The following is a 20,929-nucleotide window of genomic DNA, read 5'->3' as shown; positions in this document are numbered from 1 at the left end:
TCTATTTTGTTATTTATTACATTTTATTTTTAAAAATATTTTATTTATTTATTTGACAGAGAGAGAGAGAGAGAGCATGAGTGGGAGAGAGGCAAAGGGACAAGCAGACTCTCTGCTGAGTGGGGAGCCCAAAAAGGGCTCAATCCCAGGACCCTGAGATTATGACCTGAGCTGAAGGCAGATGCTTAACTGACTGAGCCACCCAGGTGCCCCTTATTATACTTTGAATTCCTTTTCACTGTCTTCTAAAAACATCTACTTCTTATGTCTACCCTGTTTTTTTTCTTTTTTCTCTTTTGAACGGATTTATCTTCCTCAAATTCTCACTCTTTTGACCTAAGTTCATATTTCTCTGTTTTTGATGTTTACTCTTTCTGATAATGGGAACATGGGAAGACTAAATTTAGAATAGATGCTTGTTGATGTGAGCCCCAACAGCTCAGGAACAAGTAAGGGAGATGAGCCTTAGGGTGAAGAACCGCAGTCACTAGTAAACACACGTCACTTTGCACTTTTTAATCTGTAAGCAAATTAGCTAACCATATAGTCAACTGCCAGGATATCACAAAAGGTGAGGGATTATGACAGTGAATACATAACACTGGCTGAAATGAATCAAGTAAGAAGGATGGAAATACACAGAAATAAAAATGACAAACTGTAAAAAACACAGATGGAAATGACCCTAAGATATTTATTTAGCCAAAAGACTGCTGATGGAAACATAATTGCTCATAGCTGGTTAATAATAATAAAAAATTAAAAAAAAATAAAAAGTAGTTGTCTTAATATATTAAAATTATATGAAACAATAATAAATAAAATACATATAGTTTTAAAAGACAGAGACCATTTTTTAAAAGTGTAAGGTTGATAACTTAATACCTCTTAACTATTTAGGTAAAGGGTGCCATGCAAGATATGCATCAGACAAGTGCTTTGTAAGTTTTCACTCTATAATACACATCTTTCTAACTGAGTTACAGTATATCTTACAGAGATAGTAGGCAGGACCTTCACAATCAACACTCTTCCTGTTCTTCTGGTGCTAAGAACAGTTTGTGTAAATAGAGAGTGTGAATGGAGCAAAGTTAGAGAAACAAGTCTTATATAAATAGAGAAAAAGGATGAATCACTAACAGGCTTCCTAATTTCCATACATGTTTGGTGCATTGACAAACATTCACAAACACATTCACGAACTCATGAATATAATTTCCTTTGAACCTGAGATTGACTCTATGAAATAAGTTAAATATTATACATTATCCTTGTGTGGATGAGGAAACTGAAGTTCAATGAATTGTGTAACATTTCCATCTTTGTTAGGTTATTAAGTGAAACAAAGGGCAACTAGGTCTAGACCTTCTCATTGCAAAGTACATTCTGTTTTCTTGCATCACATGCACACCAAGTCCATGGACAGTTTCTACTTTTGCCAAGAAGAAAACAGTGCAGAGAGTGGGAGACATAAGGAAAAAGAAGGGGGAAAATATGAGATGTAGAATCCAGATATGAAATAAAATCAGGCGAAGAGAGAAAGAATGTATCTAGAACCTAATTTTTCTGAAACACACAAGTAATTTGTCTTCTAATCCTAGGTAGAGTAGTATATTAAATTTATGATACTTTCAATTCTAAATTAAACTAAAACCTATGGAAGTATAGAGCTAATAACAAAGACATTCACAAAGCATTCTAACTAGAAATTCTTCTAAGCAACTGTTATCTAATAGGCATGAAAAACATTAGATGTAGTTTTCAAAAGATAACTGAAAGCAAAAAAAAAAAAAGGTAAATGGTAATTTGTAGTATTCAACAATGATAATTTTGCATTTCAGTAAAACAAGCTAAAAGAGTGCCCCATGTCATCGTGGAAAATAGACAAGCTTTAAAAAATAAGAACTATGAAAATAAAAATGGAAATAATGAAGGATTAAATTTCAACAAACATTTAATGAATGTATACTCATCCTATTTTCCAATTTTGCCTGACTTCTTATCATCCCAGCCCCCCACCCCACTTTCTATGGCTCTCTCTTCTATGAGATTCTCCCCCTAACTTTATTTGGCTGTAGTCAATCTAAACTCTTCTTTTTTTTAATTTTTCAGGCTAAAATGGACTACAGGGCTTTTGTTTTTGCTTTTAGAGAGAGAGAAAGGAAGCACAAGTTCAAGAACAAGTGCACAAGTACAGGGAGCATGAGCAGAGAGAGAGGGAGAGAGAGCAGAAGTCAAGATATGGTCACTCCGTGAATAAGATTTGAAGGTTCTATGGCCTCACCGCAAAGCCATAAGAATGAGAAACTAACCTTACACATTTTCTCCTGTCAACTCCAATCCAGAATCTGACTACTTTTGTTTGCCTTCCCATGTCTTTCTCCAGGTGGTTTTTGTTTTCTTCTTAGACTTTATAATTGGTTTTTGCTGGAGGATCAGTTTTGTGGGAATTTACTGAGCTCTTTTGGACATGGAAATGGTTATACATATTTAAAGATCACCCTGGCTATAGTGTGAAAAGGATAACAATGAGGAGAGATGCCGATTAGAAAAGTGGTAGGTAATCTGGGTGAAAAATGATGGTCATTTAAGTAGAAATATGAAGCGAAGCATGTCAAAAAGAGAGATATTTATAAGGTTACATTTTTAACTTTGGAGAATTGATTGGATGTAATCGAGAAGAGAGCAGCTTCTAGCCTGAATAGCAGAAAGAGTTGAAAAAAGAGGAAGAAGAAAGAGATCTGGACATAAAAGTGAAAAGCCTGAGTGGAGTTCTAATGTAGGCATTTTGGAAAAACAATCTAAAATTCAGCAAAAGCAGTCTTGGCTCAAGATACAGATTTGGTAATCATCAGCATTTAGATGGTAATAAAAACAATGATAATTGGTGAGCTTTCCCAGAAAGGGTACATGGAGTAAAAAAAGAAGAGAGTCTGAAACACAACCCTGAAAAAAAAAAATTGAACCGTGAGAATAACATAAGCCTGCTCAGGATACTTGAGACGAGTGATGCAAAAAACAAGATTTGATTCATGCAAATGTAAACAACTCAGTTTTACTGGAAAGGACAAGAAAGAGAATTATGGAAAAGTGAGGGTGCAGTGCAGCAGGAATTTTATTTTAATGGAATAAACTTGAAAATTGATTAATTATACAGCTATTCCCTAGCAAATTTCAAAACAACCTCCAGACAAGACTCTCTTGAGCCACAAACCTGCCAGTTGTGTCTACTTGATGCACATTTATTCTTAGGAATCTCAAACCTGTGAAAAACTGATTTCAGTGTTTTTAACCCCAAGACTTCTCTTTTTCTCATATCAAATAACAATGTTAGTACATACAATTATCTAAACTAGAAACTTGGAAAATAAAATCAGAAAATTTATTTTCCCTTATTCCCAATCTTATTGATTCTCCCCTTAAACTTCTCCAAAGTATGTTTGTGATCTTTTGTTTCTTTTCCAACAGACTTTTTTTTCCCTGAAGTCAGCTTTCTAACAAATTTCTTTGTCATAAGTCCATCTTCTACATAGATACCGGAATTAAGCATCTAAAATCTAATTTCCTTATATTACATTTAAAAATACAATTTCATCCCCCAATGTTTGGCATATTTCTATCCTTATATTCCACCTACATAGATACTCTTTTTTGTTTTGCAAATGATTTGTGTTCTTTCACTACATGGGCTTTTAATGTGTTTCCTATTTTGTTTTAAATGTTTATTCTTCAATTTCTAAGTTTCTATTATTTCTTAAAAACTTAGTTCAGGGATGCCTGGGTTGCTCAGTAGTTGATCGGCTGCCTTTGGCTCAGGGCATCAAGGGTCCCGGGATCAAGTCCCACATTGGGCTCCCTGCAGGGGGCCTCCTTTTCCCTCTGCCTATGTCTCTGCATCTCTCTCTGTGTCTCTCATGAATAAACAAGTAAATAAATCTTAAAAAAAAAAAAAAAAGACTTAGTTCAGATGTCACTATATCTACAGAAACTTTAACCACTGTAGACAATATTAAGCATCTTTCCTATGTACTCATCACATTATAAATTTATAGTATTCATTACATTATTATGCTGGCATTATTTATTGTTTTTGCCCCAGAAATTATGTTTTTTTAGGGCATTTATTATGTCTAGCTTTTCTTCCCTTCTTACTCTGCACCTGTCTCAACTCTAAGATATTGTGGAGTAATTGCCATATTGGAATTGCTCAATAAATGTTTGTTGAGTAAATGGATTGAGGTTCAAGTGAGTTAACTAAGTTAATCTTGGCTGTACCTCTGGCAAAATAGAAACTTGGAACCATCTTCTGACTTCAATTCCAGAACTCTTGACAAAAAAAAATAAAAAATAAATAAAAAAATAATGAACTGACTGGCCTGATTACAGGTAAACATAGACTTTATCTCTTACCTAAATACCAGCTATTTCTTTCTACCTGTGATACTTTAATATCAGTTTGATAATTGTGAACATTTGTATTTCTGTTTTGAAATCTTTCAGTCTTAAATTCTCTACCTCATGACATAGGCATTTTAATGATTTTTACTAAAGATTTCAGCTTTCTTGTTCCTTTTTTTTAAGATCTGAGAAAATCATCATATCATTCTTTCTCTGCACTTCAGTCCTGCATTAGGGACAGAGTTAAAATGCCCATCTCATAGAGTTATAGTTAGATTAAAAGAAGGCACATTTATAAATCTATCTATATTAACTCATTTCATATCCTTCTAAATCCCAGCTCACTGGTGAGATTCTACTGTGGTTATGTGTTTATATCTATTACCTTTTTTCTTTAAAATTTTTAAATTTTATTTCCTTTTTATTTTTTGAATTTTATTTTATTTAAATTCAATTAATTAACATGTAGTATATTATTAGTTTCAGAGATAGAGTTCAGTGACCTTTCTCCTTTCTAAAAAAAAAGTAGCTTGGAATTATGCTGTGAGGTTTTTTACCCTTTTGAATCTCTTATCTAGAGCTAATTTTCTTTTCAAAATTGAAGAAATGGATTGTTAAAAGCTTTCTCTGAACTTTTAGAAATTTCCTTTTAAAAGACAGGGTTTATATTTGGTTATATTTATATCTGCTCTAATGAGATGTTCCGTTATTTTCTGAAATTTTCTCCTCTTTGATTTCACAAATGAGTGCTTTGATGGTCAGCATTTAGATGAGCATATTTTTCTATTTCTTCAATAATCAATAAATCATATTGTCAATACGCGCATTACTAATTCTGCAATACCTTTAATAGCACATGGCATAAAACTGTGTTTAGCTAAATGATCGTAAGTCCTTTTTGATCTGAATGAATTTAAAGCTAAAAGCTGGGTGATGGTAGTTCACAATGGTAATAAAAATACACTTATCAGTATTTACCGTGTGGCTAGTACTATGCCAAGATCTTTATGTATATTATTTTAATTAATCATTATAATAACTTTTGTATGATTATCTCCATCTAAAAATTGAGGAAACTAAAAAATGAGAGGTTTCACTACATGTCCACTCCATAATTTAGCCAACAATCTCAAAACATTTATTGAGTCTTTGCTTATTATGTGTCAGGTATCTGAGTTTGATAGAGAACCTGATAATATTTTTTCTGTTTATTTATTAGAAGAGAAACCAAAACTTGAAGCCTTTCTGTTCTTTATAGCAGACTGAGCATAAGACAGAAGCCATGTCTTCCTACAATTTTAATAAATAATCTTAAAAAGTATTAAATACAACTTAATAACTCTGCTAGAACACAAGGATGATGTTAGATATGGGCTTTTTATATATAGCCTTTATTCTGCTGAGATACTTTCCTTCTATTCCTAATTTGTTGAGTGCTACTATCATAAGACTGCTGAATTTTCTGAAATGCTTTTTCTGCATCTATTGAGATGATTATGTGGTTTTATTCTTCATTTTGTCATTTTTTAAAAGATTTTATTTATTTATTCATGAGAGACACACAGAGAGAGGCAGAGACAGAGGCAGAGGGAGAAGCAGGCTCCCAGAGCTGAAGGCAGACACTCAACCACTGAGCCACCCAAGCGTCTCTATTCTTCATTCTGTTAAGGTGATATATTAGATTGGGTAATTTTCATATGTTGAATCCAACTTGCATTCCAGCTATAAATTCCACTTGGTTATGATGTATGATCCTTTTAATGCATTGTTAATTACAGTTTGCAAGGATTTTTTTGAGAAATTTTAAATACTCATCAGAGATATTAGTCTGTAGTTCATTTCCTTGTGATGTCTTTGTCCAGCTTTAATATCAGGCAATGTGGCCTCATTTAATGAATTTGGGAGTATATCCTTCTTTTCAACTCTTTGGAAGTGTTTGAGAAGTATTAGCATTAATTCTTTTTTAAATGTGTGGTAGAATTCTCCAGTGAAACCGTCTTGTCCTGGGCTTTCTTTGTTGGGAAGTTTCTAACTGCAGCTTTAATCTCCTCACTACATACAGATCTGTTCAGATTTTTAGATTGCTATGTTTGGTTACCCAATTCTTTGGCATATAATTGTTCATAGTTGTGTCATAACTTATTTTATTTCTGTGGCATTATTTGTAATGTCTCCTCTTTCATATCTTATTTTAGCTATTTGAGTCTCCTCTTTTTCTCAGTTAATCTGTCAAATTTGTTGATCTCTTTAAAAATCGAACTCTTAGTTTCATTGATTTTTTCTATTCCCTTTTCATTGATCTACACTCCAATAGTTTCTACTATTAGTTTTGTCACTGTTTGCTTCATATATTTGACTGTTTTAATGTTAGTTACATATATATGTTTGTAATTGTTATATTTTCTGCTAAATTGACCCTTTTTCATTATATAATGTCCTTTGTCTTTTGTGACAGTTTTTGTCTTAAAGACTATTTTGTCTGTAAAAGTACAGCCTCTTCTGTTCTCTTTAGGTTCTTGTTTGCATAAAATATTAGTTTTCACCTGTTTGGGCAGCTATAACAAAAATACCATAGACTGGGTGGTTTAAATAAAAAATATTTATTTCTCATAGTTTTAGAGGTTGAGAAATTCAAAATCAAAGATTTTGGCAGATTAGGCTACTGGTGATGGCTTGTTTCCTGATTCATAGATGTCTATTTTCTCATTGTGTCTTCATATGATGGAAAAAGGGCATGAGAACTCTCTGGGGTATATTTTACAAGGAACTAATCCTATTCATAGGAGCTCTGTCCTCTTGACATAATAACTTCCCAAAGGCTGCATTTCTTAATACCATCTCTTTGGTGGCTAGGTTTTCAACATGAATTTTGAAGGCACAGAAACATTAGCTTATTACACACCCTTTCATTTTTAGCCTTTTGGTATCCTAGAACCAAAGTGAATCCTTTATAGACAGCATATAGTTGAATCTTATTTTCTTAATCAATTCAGGCAATTTAATCAAGTTATGTTTAAATTAATTATGGGTAGGAAAGAACAATTACCATGTTGTCAATTGTTTCTGTCTTAAAATTTTTTGTTCTCTTTCCCTCCTTGAATTTTTTGTGTTTATTTATTTATTTATTTATTTATTTATTTATTTATTTATTGTAATGATGTGTTTTGATTCTGTATTCATTTCCCTTTATGTGTACTTTATAGACATGTTTTTGTGGGTACCATCGCAATACATAAAACAAGTTATAGTTATAACCATCTGTTTTAAACTAAGAACAACTAAACTTCAATTGCATGTGAAAACTACTCTTTTATATATTTGCCCCTATCCTACTTTGTTGTTAATGACACATATTACTCCTTTTCAATTGCATTAACATAGATTTATAATTACTTTTTACTCTTTTAAAAGTCTGTTAAGTAAAAAAAAAAAAAAAAAGTCTGTTAAGTTTATAAGTGATTTACTCATCTACATTGCAATAATACAGGATTTTATACTTCCTTTACTAGGGAATTTTATATTTCAGTATGGTTTTGTGCTGCTATTCATCATCTATTCACTTCAATTTCTAGAACTTTCAGTATTTCTTGGAGGAAAAAATCTAGTGGTTGTGAATTCCCTCAGTTTTGACTTACTGGGAAAATCTTGATTTCTCCTTGTTCTTTAAGGACAGTTTTGACAGATATAATATTCTTGTTGACAGTCTTTTTCTTTTAGTACTTTGAATATTTTATTCTATTCCTTTCTAGAATAAGGTTTTTTTGCTGAAAAATGTGATGATAATCTAATGAGAATTCTCTTGTATGTGATGAGTTGCTTTTCTTTTACTGCTTTCAAGATTTTCTTTTTGGCTGTGACTTTTGACAATTTGATTATGATGTGTCATGATGTAAGTCTCATTACGTTTGTCCTAGATGAGCTTCTTTGAATTTATCAAATTTACATGTACGTTTCTTTACTTAGATTTGGAAAATTTGAGGCTATAGTTGTTAAATAATTTTTCTGCCCCTTTCTCTTTCTTCTTCTGGTATTTTCATAATGCAAATACTATTCTGCTTGATGGTGGTGTCCCACAGGTCCTTTACATTTTTCATTTTTATTCATTCTTTTTTTTTTTTTTTCCCCTTGGCCCACTCTGAGTTTGTTGATTCTTTTTCTGTCTGGTCAAGTTTAATTTAGAGTTAGTCTAGTGAAGTTTTCAATCCAAGTAATGTCTTCTTCAGTTCCAGAATTTCTGTTTGGTTCTTCTTCCTAATTTCTATTTCTTCATTAATAATCTCACTTATTTCTTCAAATATGCTGCGGTTTCCTCTTCTTTTATATGTCGTATCTTTTTTGTTGGAATTTTGGCATTTGAAGAATCAGCCAATTATTTCAGACTTTGTGGTTTGGTACAGGGATGTGTTTTACTAGTTAAGCTAGAGATTCTTTAGACCTCTCAAGTTTTTTTCTGGGTATGTGTCCTCCTTGGGCTATTTGAAGAAGTTTGCTGTCTGTCTACTTAAGAGTTCTTCCTGGGGTCTGAAATATTGCACCCTCCCTGGTTTAGTAAATTGCAATACTGGTACTCCACCTAGTGTCTATCCGTGGTACTACAGATTCTGGTTCAGGGTTTATTGTCTTAAATCTGAGATCCTCAACTCTGGCCATCCACTCTTGTCAGTACTTGAATATAAGCTGGTCCCTCATGCTGCCTCTAAGTCATAACATTGGATATAAGTCCCATTCCTTTCTCTCCCCTGGATACTTGAAGGGAAGAAAAGATGGGAGGTGAGGGTTTTGTCCCAATTGCATTAATGATGCTTTGTTGAGGGAAGACTCTGGCAAGAAAATTGAGTGTCACAGATTTTCCTATTGGGACTTGTATGGTTGGCTTTACACTGTATAGGATGCATAAATGTTCATAATGTTAATTCTGCCAATCCATGAGCCTGGAATATTTTTCCATCTCTTTGTGTCTTTCTCAATTTCTTTCAGAAGTGTTCTATAGTTTTTAGGATATAGATCCTTTACCTCTTTGGTTAGGTTTATTCCTAAGTATCTTATGCTTTTGGGTGCAATTGTAAATGGGATTGACTCCTTAATTTCTCTTTCTTCAGTCTCATTGTTAGTGTATAGAAATGCCACTGATTTCTGGGTATTGATTTTGTATCCTGCCATGCTACCAAATTGCTGTATGAGTTCTAGCAATCTTGGGGTGGAGGCTGTTGGGTTTTCTATGTAGAGTATCACGTCATCAGCGAAGAGGGAGAGTTTGACTTCTTTGCCAATTTGAATGCCTTTAATGTCTTTTTGTTGCCTGATTGCTGAGGAATATAAATAATAGTGAAAGGGAATAGAAGGGAAGGGAGAAGAAATGGGTAGGAAATATCAGAAAAGGAGACAGAACATAAAGACTCCTAACTCTGGGAAATGAACTAGGGGTGGTGGAAGGGGAGGAGGGTGGGGGGTGGGGGTGAATGAGTGACGGGCACTGAGGGGAGCACTTGACGGGATGAGCATTGGGTGTTATTCTGTATGTTGGTAAATTGAACACCGATAAAAAATAAATTTATTATTAAAAAAAGGATGCAGAAATGTTTAAATGGTTTTTGGATTTCATTCTGCCCTGATGTAAGTTATAGTCAAGTGAGGGCAATATATATTACACAAATAAGTAAATAAAAATATTGTGAGGGGAAAGTGGTATAATTTTAAGTAGGTTGGTTAAGGAAAGCCTCACTGTGAAAGTTATATTGAGCAAATCCCTCAAAGATGTCAAAGAGTAAATGATAGGGATATAACCATGGGGAAGAGTTTTCCTTGCAGGAAGCAAAGCAAGAACAAAGACCCTGAGGCAGAAAAATAAACCTGGAATACTCAAGGTAAGACAAGAAGGCTCGTGTGGATGGAGAGGAATGAGCAAGTACTGGAGTGACAGAAATGAGATCAGAAGGATAAAATGGAATATTTGTGGGGAAGGGATAATTGGGGGAGAACAGACCATTTAGAGCCTTTTAGGTCATTGGAAAGATTCGATATTACTAAGAGTGAGGTGGGAAAACATGGAGGGGTGGCATAATCTAATTTTATTTTGAAAGAATTTTTGTAGTTACTGTATTGAGAACAGGCTGAAAGGGGGATGAGAGCAGAAAGAGAAAGATCTGGTAGGAGGCTAATGTGGTGATCCAGGCTAAATGATGGTGGCTACCACTGGTGGTGTAGGAAGTAATAAGAAAAACCCATCTGAATCAGCTTGAATTGCTATAAGAAAATACTAGAGTCATGTATTTTAAGTCACGTAGTGACTTAGAAAACAGAAATTTATTTCTCATGGTTCTGGGGCCTGGAAGTTTTGAAATCTGGGTATCAGCATGGTTGAGTTCTGCTTAGAATGCTCTTCCTCATTTTCAGATGGCTATCTTCTTGTATCCTCACAAAGCAGTGGGAGAAAAGTAAGCTCTTCTAGGACACTAATCTTATCATGAGAGTTTTATGACCTAAGTCCCAAAGCACCCATCTCCAAATATTAGGGATTAGGGTTTCAACATATGAATTTGGTGGGAACACAAACATACAGTCCATAGTAGAAGAATATTTTAATGCTGGATATAAAAGGAATTTACTTATGGGTATAAATGTGGACCATAAGAAGGATGAATCAACACATTCTGTTAAAGTGAATTTGAAAATAAAACATCTGTAACCACTAGAATTAAAGTATTTTATTAGGATGTTGAATATACTGCTTTGTTGTTTTCATTTTAATTTGGATTTCTCTGATAATAGTGAGGTTTTATAAATTAAAAAAAAAAAAGCCATTTTCCAGCTGATGTCCTGGAAATGCCATCTTTGAGAATGTGTAGCCACTTCCCTCACAGTTAGTTACTTTTCATGGGGGAATAAAGAATAGCTTACATCGTGGCCATCTCAGGTCATTATCTAGCTTCTTAAAAATGAGTTAATAATATTAAATGAAAAATAAGAACTTTGACTGTTCTGCTCTAATTATCTGATGTTGTAACCAAGTTAGAAAATTATGTTTTATCTGTATAATGATAATAACATTAAAAAGACTAGGAAGGATCAATTGGTATAGTGGAAGATGGGTATGATTTCTATGATAAAAATAATGTTCTTAAGTAAATAAGATAAGTTATTTTTAATTCAATACATATAAGGCCTATAGTCTTTTTGTTAATAATTTTCTCCTTTCTTTCTGCTTTTTCCTAGATGTTCTTAGTAGCCCTGTCATTCAGCTTTATGTGTAAGGCACTAGGTGGAGTTGTTATGAAAAGTTCCATCACTCAAATTGAAAGGAGATTTGACATATCATCTTCTATTTCTGGCTTAATTGATGGAGGCTTTGAAATTGGTAATTTTTATTTCTATTTTTATTATTACTTAGTAATAAGATTTGCAGAAGTAAAAACTGCTCATACCAGCCCTACACCACTAATTCTCAGTCAGGAGTAAATTTGCCCTCCAGGGACAATTTGATGATAATGGATGTTATTTTTGGTTATTATAACTGATGGGAAGGAGATTGTTATAGGCATCTTGTTGTAGGGGCCAAAGGTGCCACTACACATCCTACAATGCACAGGACAAAACCCATGACAAAGAATTCTTCAGCCCAGAATGTCAATAAGCAGACATTGAGAAACTTTAATCTATACAAACTCATTGCTTACAAACTAATATTTTGCAGGGCTTTACCTTCCCTCTTTCAAGATGCCCTTGTATAATAAATAAATAGGTAAATACATACATACATAAATAAATAAATGTTGGAGAGAGGATTATGATTCTGATGATTTGAGGGAAGAGGAAGAGCTTTGAAGCAACTTCTGTTAGGTTTGTGCTGTTTGCATATAAAATTTTGAAATGAAAAATATTTTTGTTTTTAGAACATTGAATATATTGCTTTGTTGTCTTTAATTTGGATTTCTCTAATAACAGTAAGGTTTTATATAATATTGGATTATAATTATAATGGGTTATAATTATGAATCAGTAGCTCATTACCTTCTCCCTTATAGCCTTTAAAAACTTTTAAACAATATTCAAATTTATCAAACAAAAGTTTTAAAGTATTATAAAATGTTTAACTTTCAACAGCTTCACAGTTTCTGTTATTCCTGAATTTTGCAAAGAACTGAATCTGTTAACACCCACTGAATTAATTCCACTCTGGATTTTCAGGCATCAATGTCTTCCTGAAAATATTTCTTTGTTTCTTTTAACATTTCCTGTGTTTCTTCTTGAGAATGGCTAATGAAAACATGACCAATTTGGTCAGGTATCAATAAGCAGTTCTTATGTGCAGGCATGATGTCTTCACAAGCATCTTCTAAATTTTGGAGTTGTTTCATTTTCACTTCTTTTTTCCTTCAGCTCTACTTGTATTCAGTGCAAATTTGTTTTTCTTTTGTTGATCTTCAAAAATAATATTAACATTTTCTCAGTCTCCTTCATGGTGGCTGTCATCTTGGGCCCTTTTTAGACTTTTTAATGATTTGAAGGGACTCAAAATTATGTCTGTTGTATTAATTACAAATATTTTCTATAAGTTTGCTGTTTATTTTTAACTTATCTTAAAATATATTAGCTGTTGAATATTTTTAAAAATAATTGTATAAAGGAAGACCCATGTATCTTCTTACTATGAATTCGGCATTTTCATGATTAAGAGGCCATTTCACCCTTCATATCTTTTACCCTTCTGTTTCTGGGATTTAATGAAACCGTCTAAAATTTTAGTTTTGGACTGTTAATTAGCTTTAAATTCTAATTCAGTGTGTGTTTCTTCTTATTGATGAATAGATTCTTAATATTTTTGTTAAAATTTGTAGCTGTTTGACAGCCATTATGTGTGCATGGTTTTAAGTTTTACTGGTTTCTTTGCTTACCACTGTTAATTGAATCCTATGACTTCAAATCTCATCTTTAGTTTTTGTGGAGTATATATTCAAGTAGTTATTTTTTCCTGGAAATAATTGAAATAACATATTCCAAGCCATTGTTTGTTGGAAAATGCATTACTCTACCATTATATTCAAGCAACAATTTGATTATAGAATTAAAATTTCAAAATCTTTTTTCCTCAAAACATTTAAAACATGTATCTGTTTTATAATATTCAGTGTTACATATAAGAAATCATTATCAATGTCATTGTCATGCACCAATAAGTATCTCCTCTTTATCCTTGAATTTCAGAAATTTTACCAACATATTTCTGAACTGTTTCTTTTACATTACTTAATGCTGGAGAAGTATAGAAGTTTGTATCTGAAAGCTTAAGTCTTCTTTTAAATGAAGGAGTTTCTTTTTTTTTTTTTTTTAAGATTTTATTTACTTATTCATGAGAGATACAGAGAGAGGCAGAGAGGTAGGCAAAGGGAGAAGCAGGCTCCCTGCAGGGAGCCAATGTAGGACAGAATCCTGGAACTCTGGGCCTGGAACTCTAGGGATCACCACGCCCTGAGCCAAAGGCAGATACTCAACCACTGAGCCACCCAGGCGTTCCTTTATTTTCTACTTTTAAGTTTGTTTCTTCTCTTCTATTTTCTTATTTATTTCTTCTGAAACATATACTAGAAGAATGTTAAATTTCCTCACAATTTTGTTCCTTTAACTTTTTCTAAAATTTTCCTTTTTTTTTTTTTTTTTTTTTTGCTTTATGTTCCATCAGTCTTCTCTGATACCATCTTCCATCTTACCAGGTCCCAATATGTACATTTTTGAATACTATTTTTAATTTACAAAAATTCTTTACTGTTCTCTTATTATTTTTGGTCTACCAGTTCTTTTTTTTTTAAGATTTTATTTATTTATTCATGAGAGACACAGAAAGAGAAAGAGGGAGAGACGCAGGCAGAGGGAGAAGCAGGCTCCATGCAGGGAGCCCGATGTGGGACTCGATCCCAGGTCTCCTGGATCAGGCCCTGGGCTGAAGGCAGCGCCAAACGTCTGAGCCACCCAGGTTGCCCTAGTTATTTTATGGATGCAACCTACCCTTTACCTCTAAAGAGACTAACTAGATTTTTTCAGTTTCTCCTCGTTTTAGTTTCTTTATTTAAGGGTTTCTCCATGAGTAACTTTATCTGCCAGTTCATTTTGGTGCTGTTATTTCATGCTTTTTTCCTCCCATCAAATGTTCACTAATTCTTGGTTGTTATTTGTTATTATACATGTAGCTCCAAATGGATCCGGTTGGTCATGACTTCCTACACTTGGAATGCTCTTCATCTCCTTTTTATTCTAGATAACTAATACTCTACATTAAATCTCAAGTGACCTCTACTCCAGAAAACTTTATTTCAGCCCCTACTTAATTTAAGCTCTTCCTTTCTGTGGTCTAATATCACCCCTGTTCATCTACTTATTTTTATCATTGGTATATAATTTCCTGGAGGACAAATACTATGGTTTATTCTCTTCTTTATATTTCCAGCTCCTAGTACTATGGCAGGTACTTAATAGAAACTTAAGGAATGGTAAGAGTAAGTTAATAAATGTTCAAATGAGCACCTTTCTCTCAGGTCAGGAAGATTTCTGCATTTTTTCCAGTCAAAAACAATTCAGTCAGTGCCATATTTTTCAATAAAATTTTGCTTCACTAATATTGCCAAGTTATTCAAGTGTTTTATTTCCTATCTAAAAATTCATTCTTTTTCTTAACACCATACAACTATACAATGAGTTGTTTAATGTAAGTGAGTTTCATCTTCTCAATTAAATTACATGATCTGTAGGGAAAGGCATGTTTTATGCTCTATTTGTATTTATTCTGAGGCTTTCCATTCTATTGGACACAAAATCGGACTGGCAATATTTGCTATAATAAATCATAAAAATTAATTTTATTCTCTTTGTAGGGAATTTGCTTGTAATTGTATTCGTGAGTTACTTTGGATCCAAACTACACAGACCAAAGATAATTGGAATCGGTTGCTTCATTATGGGAACTGGAAGTATTTTGACTGCTTTACCACATTTCTTTATGGGATAGTAAGTGTTAAACAGCTCTATGTCATTAATAATCATTTCATTGTAAATTCATGGTAAGTTTTCATTATTTTTCTTTTAAATAAGCAATTACTTTTTGAGAAGAATACCCACTAAGCATGTGTAGAAATGAAGTATATTTTTTATGTTTTAAGTTACTTATTGCTTTATCAGCCATGGCTTTCACTGATTTTGAAATATGAATAGCACTAAATAAGGTATATAGTTTCATAGGAAATAAATGATCTTTTTATGACTTTCTGGTATAATATATACTTTGTGTCTTTGCCTACAAGATTTTGTTTATAGTCCATAAATGTTCATCACCTAACCCACTACCATTTCCATTGAGAGTTTTTTTTTTTAAGATTTAATTTATTTATTCATGAGAAAGAGAGAGAAAGAGAGAGGAGAGAGAGAGAGACAGGCAGCGGGAGAAGCAGGCTCCATGCAGGGAGCGTACGTGGGACTCGGTCCGGGGTCTCCAGGATCATGCCCTCGGCGGAAGGCGGTGCTAAACCGCTGAGCCACCGGGGCTGCCCGAAAGTATTCTTGTTAAGGTCATGGTATAGTTCTGATTAGAGTCAGATACTAATGATGGAAAACCTAAAATAGCAGTGGCTTAAATAAAATAGAGGCTAATTTTCCACATAAAAAATTAGTGGAGACAGACCTGGCATGATAGGTTCCTGCTTCTCTTTATCATATTGTGCTGCCTTGCATAGCCTCAACCTCATACTCCAAATTGTGGCAATGTTGTCTCAGGCAACAAGATGAAAGAAGAGAAGAAGAACAAGAAGAAAAAGTGTGTGCTGGCTGAGCTTAAGAAATATTTTCAGAAGTATAATACTTCTAACTTCACATTGGCCAGAACTTTGTTACATCTCACATTCAGATACAAAGACATTGGCAAAACTAGACTTTATTCCAGACTGTCATCCTTTTAGCTAAAAATCCCATCTCTATTACAATGGAAGGAATGAAGAATGGATATTGAGAGACAATGAACAGTTTCTGCTAAAGATATTAATTACTTATTCATTGCCCAAACCAACAGTCATGTCTTTTGGTTACCATACTAATTCCCTTCCCCCCTTTTATTTGACCCTCATAAGTACTTTCTTCTTTCTGGTACTGCTTCTTCTTCTTTATCGTTGTATTACTGTTCCTTGATTTTTTCCCCTGTATTGGTGGCTTCTTCTTCTTCTTTTTTTTTTTTTTTTTTTAGATTTTATTTATTTATTCATGAGAGACACAGAGAGAGAGGCAGAGAGAGGGAGAAGCAGGCTCCATGCAGGGAGCCTGAGGAGGGACTTGATCCCGGGTCTCCAGAATCAGGCCCTGGGCTAAAGGCGGCGCTAAACCGCTGAGCCACCGGGTTGCCCTATTTGTGGCTTCTTCATCATGCCTGCCCTTTTAGTCTGCTGCCGACACCATAATGTCACTATCTGCTAAGCTCCCTCTTCAATCTTCTTCACTTTTCATTCTAGATTATTTGTATGAAGTGTGTGCATTAAATATAGCAGTAACATACATTGACTTTTTCTTACACTCAAGATCTATATAATCAGTCATCTCATAGCTATCTCCAGCCTACCATCTGGTAAGAATTTTGCATGCATATATTCAAAATTAAATTCACCACTGTGTTGAAACCATTTCAGATTTTTCACATTCACTCTTTCAATGATGATTCATTTAGCCACAAAGGAATTCAAACCAAAGTCAAGGGGCTCATTCTAGATTCTTTCACTATTTCAACACACATGACAAGTGGTCACCAAATATTGCTTATTACTATCTTCTTGCTTATTACTATCTTCTTACTTCCTCCTTTCATCCCCATTGTTTCTAACCTAGTTGAAGCTTCCCACATCTCTGGCCTGGACTTTCTGCCTTCAGTCTCAACTCCATCCTAACTCATATTCTATACTAGGGAATTTATTTTAAAACACAAATATAATTATTTCACCCCTGCTTAAAACTCCCAATTTCCTATAGCAGGGTTTCTCAAGCTTTAGTTTCAAATCACAAGTGAATCAACAAATCAATTCAGATGATTGAAATCAACAATTTTTTAGAGGAGAGAACAGAATAAAATATAAGAATATATAATGTGAGAACAAATACTTTTCTGTGCAACTTTTATTTTGATTGTACATATATTTATGAGTGTGTGTATACATATGTATATGTTCTGGTAGTGTTGCAAAATTTATTTCTTACTGTTGGTCATAGTTGAAAATGTCCAGTGCCCCTTGCCTATGGATTAATATCTAAACTCATTTACATGTATCTTCACTGTCTTTCTAGCTTCATCTTACACTGCTCTCCAGGTTGGAGGACCACACTCTAGGCTTGTAGCTTTCCAAATGTGCCATAATATGTTATATCTTTACATATGGCATTTCTATAGCCTTGAATAATTTTCCTTCTTTGTCTACCTGTTAAGCCCCTATTCATTTTTTTTGCTCCTATCCATTTTTAAGATTTATCTCACATGTCATCCTCATTGTCAACTCTTTAATCTACCACCTCTCCCACCTCCAAGGAAAACTGATCATCCCCTTTTCTTTGTGACAACTCAGGACCTGTTATATATATATATATATATATATATATATATATATATATTATATTCAGCACCTTGTCACATGGTTTATTATAGATCTTTATGTTATAAAATATAAAATACTTTAAGCATAAAAGCTGTATGTTTTACTTCTTGTTCTCTGGAGCTGAGCATAATGCCTGGCCTGCAATAGGCTGCCCTTGGAGCTCACAGGGTACCTTCCGATCAGTATTTGTTGCTATTCTGGCTCCATCTCTGTTGTTATTAAGTTCTTCCTCATCAAACTGAAATGGACTAGAATTTTCTAAAACTAAGTTTTGTAGAGCCAGACATTTCAGTGTATGTAGTGGGGAGGAGGATATGAGTATCTATGAAAGAAAGCCAGAGAGGTTATTGATAAAAAAATGTGGATGAATTCATGTGTATTGTAGATTGACTTGAAAAGTGCGATTCTAAAATTTATTAAGATTTACCAGAAAGTTCATCAGGAAGTTTAGATTGTGACCACCTTTGAAGATAATTCAAATGGATAGATAGACTCAGCAGAGTTTTTTTTTTCTTAATATTTTATTTATTTATTCATGAGAAACACAGAGAGGTAGAGACATAGGCAGAGGGAGAAGCAAACTTCTTGTGGGGAGCGATGAGGGACTCGATCCCAGGACCCCAGGATCATGACCTGAGCCAAAGGCAGATGCTCAACACTGAGCCACCCAGGTGGCCCAGGTTCCTTTTTTTTAAAACAAAACATGAAACCAAGATATTACATATCTTGAGCATAATATATACACTCCTAGAATGATAATCCACCTTTCCTGGGAAGTGCTGAATAAATATTTCTTAGTGGGCACTCCCATTTCATTTTTACCATCACTTTCCCTGAAATTCAGGCTGTGAAATTGACAAAAAGGATTCTGATAATTTAGAGAAAAAAATCATGCAATTAAAGTGAAAAAAATTCCTCTGCATTTCTGGGAAAATGAAACTATTCAGTAGATAAGCTAAATTTTAAATCTAGTGATATTGTTACAGTTACAGGTATTCTAAAGAAACTCATATTAATCCATCAGAAAATTTAACATCAAGCTTCCCAACCTGTTTACTTGGTCAAAATTTGTTACTCAATAGAACATCACCTGAGATAGTAGAAAAAGGTAAGAATTGATAGTGCCACTAATAAATATTCTAAAACTGAATTAATTATATCTGTAAAAAAATTATGATATTACCAAAAGCGATTAAAAAACAGGAAAATCATTTGCATCTTGTGTATATAAGACAAAACAGTGTTAATATATATAAAGAGCTTTTAGGAAGTAATAAGAAAAGAAAATATTTCAGCAGGAAATTGGTAGAGAATATATGCATTTAAATTAGGGAAGTGGTATAAATATGTAAAAAATATAATTGCATGAAAAACACTAATTATTACACCAAGTAAATATTTTTTTACCTATTAAGACTCAAATCAGGAATTACAAGTTCTTTAAATGTTAAATATTTCTACCTATTAAAAAAATATTAAAAATGAAAAGATTTTCTGCTTATTTTATCAAAAATAAAAAGAAATAATGTAGAAGCATTTTATCCATTCCTTGGAGTATATAAGTTTCTCTTTTTGAAGGTTAATTTTCAGTATAGTAAAGAACAAAAATATGCATGTATGCTTAAATCAGCAATTCTACTTTTACTGATTTGTCTTAGGAAAATAACCAGGAATGCGCACAAGGACTTATTTTACAATTATAGCCAAGGCATTCCTTTTTATTTATTTTTTATTTATTTTTTATTTTTTGGCATTCCTTTTTAAAAGAATGGAAACTTAGAAATATCTCATGAGTTGATTATATAAATTACAAAACCTTTATTCAGCACAACAATATGCAGTCATTAAAATTCTGCTATAAAAGAAACCTTAAACACTGGGGAAATTGACATAATATGATGTCAAGTGTAAAAGTAGGTCATAATATGAGCTGGCCATTTAAGTATATAATGTACATAAATATTATGCATATTTTGATGTTACCTAAAAATGTGGAAGATAAAATAAACATGAGGAGCAACTCTGTGTTTGGTGGGGTTATAGATAATTTAATTTTTGCTTATTTTTGCTTTCCTATATTTTCAAATTTTGTAACATGAATATGAATCATTCTTACAATTAGAAAAAAACAAAAATCTTAAATGAAATTATTAAGGAGTTAAAGTAGTTGAGTTGCTAATAGGAATGCTAAAATTAATATTTTAAATAACACATTATCCTGTCTATGTAGGTTGTGAAAAGGAATCTGGGTCATATATATGGTTATATGTTCTGCTGGGTAATATGCTCCGTGGAATTGGGGAAACCCCCATAGTACCTTTGGGGATTTCTTACATTGACGATTTTGCTGAAGAAGGACATTCTTCTTTTTATTTAGGTAATGTACAGAAAATATTAGATTTTATGACTGCTTTCCCTGGGTCTGCCCTTGAAATAATAGTGCTGTTAACTTCATTCTTTTATTTATTAAACAAATATTTTTAGACATGTATAATGTTACTTTAAAAAACATATTGAAAAAGAACCATGTATTCTTGACATCTGATAAAATTGTTTTATAATATCTTTAGGTACTTTGCATGCAATATCAATGATTGGTCCAATCATTGGCTTTATACAGGGATCTGTGTTTGCGAAAATGTACGTGGATATTGGCTATGTAGATCTCAGTAAGTATAATTAGAACAAGGTAACATAGTAATGTTTTTCAAGTACAGGACATCATTGTTCCAAATATTGAATGAACTCACTTTTTCAGTAGTCCTTTGCTCACTATTTGTGTGTTGAAGTGTGAACAAAATTTTAAAAAATAGCATCTCAGAATTGATGTAATATAATTTACTTCTTCATCTATGAAGGACAGCAATCATTATTATTATTATTGCTCAGAATATATTGCATTTCAAAATGATTTTTTGACT

The 20,929-nt window shown here is 33.1% G+C and overlaps 1 protein-coding gene and 1 pseudogene across 8 annotated transcripts in view; one reads left to right on the top strand and one right to left on the bottom strand.

The window, feature by feature from the left end:
• Positions 1-20,929, top strand: part of SLCO1B3 (solute carrier organic anion transporter family member 1B3) — an 85,697-nt gene that overhangs the window by 42,019 nt on the left and 22,749 nt on the right. For all 8 annotated transcript variants that reach the window (XM_077870842.1, XM_077870840.1, XM_077870841.1 and 5 more), the window contains 5 exons: positions 11,611-11,752; positions 15,261-15,393; positions 18,995-19,116; positions 20,239-20,385; positions 20,579-20,677. In XM_077870842.1, the coding sequence (XP_077726968.1) occupies positions 11,611-11,752; positions 15,261-15,393; positions 18,995-19,116; positions 20,239-20,385; positions 20,579-20,677 (643 nt within the window). The remainder of the gene's footprint in view (positions 1-11,610; positions 11,753-15,260; positions 15,394-18,994; positions 19,117-20,238; positions 20,386-20,578; positions 20,678-20,929) is intronic.
• Positions 12,485-12,867, bottom strand: LOC144297641 (prefoldin subunit 4 pseudogene; annotated as a pseudogene).

This window comes from Canis aureus, chromosome 25 (genome assembly GCF_053574225.1).
Source record: "Canis aureus isolate CA01 chromosome 25, VMU_Caureus_v.1.0, whole genome shotgun sequence".
Taxonomy (NCBI): domain Eukaryota; kingdom Metazoa; phylum Chordata; class Mammalia; order Carnivora; family Canidae; genus Canis; species Canis aureus.
The sequence above is the reverse complement of the archived record's forward strand: the minus strand, read 5'-3'. Positions and strand labels throughout refer to the sequence as shown.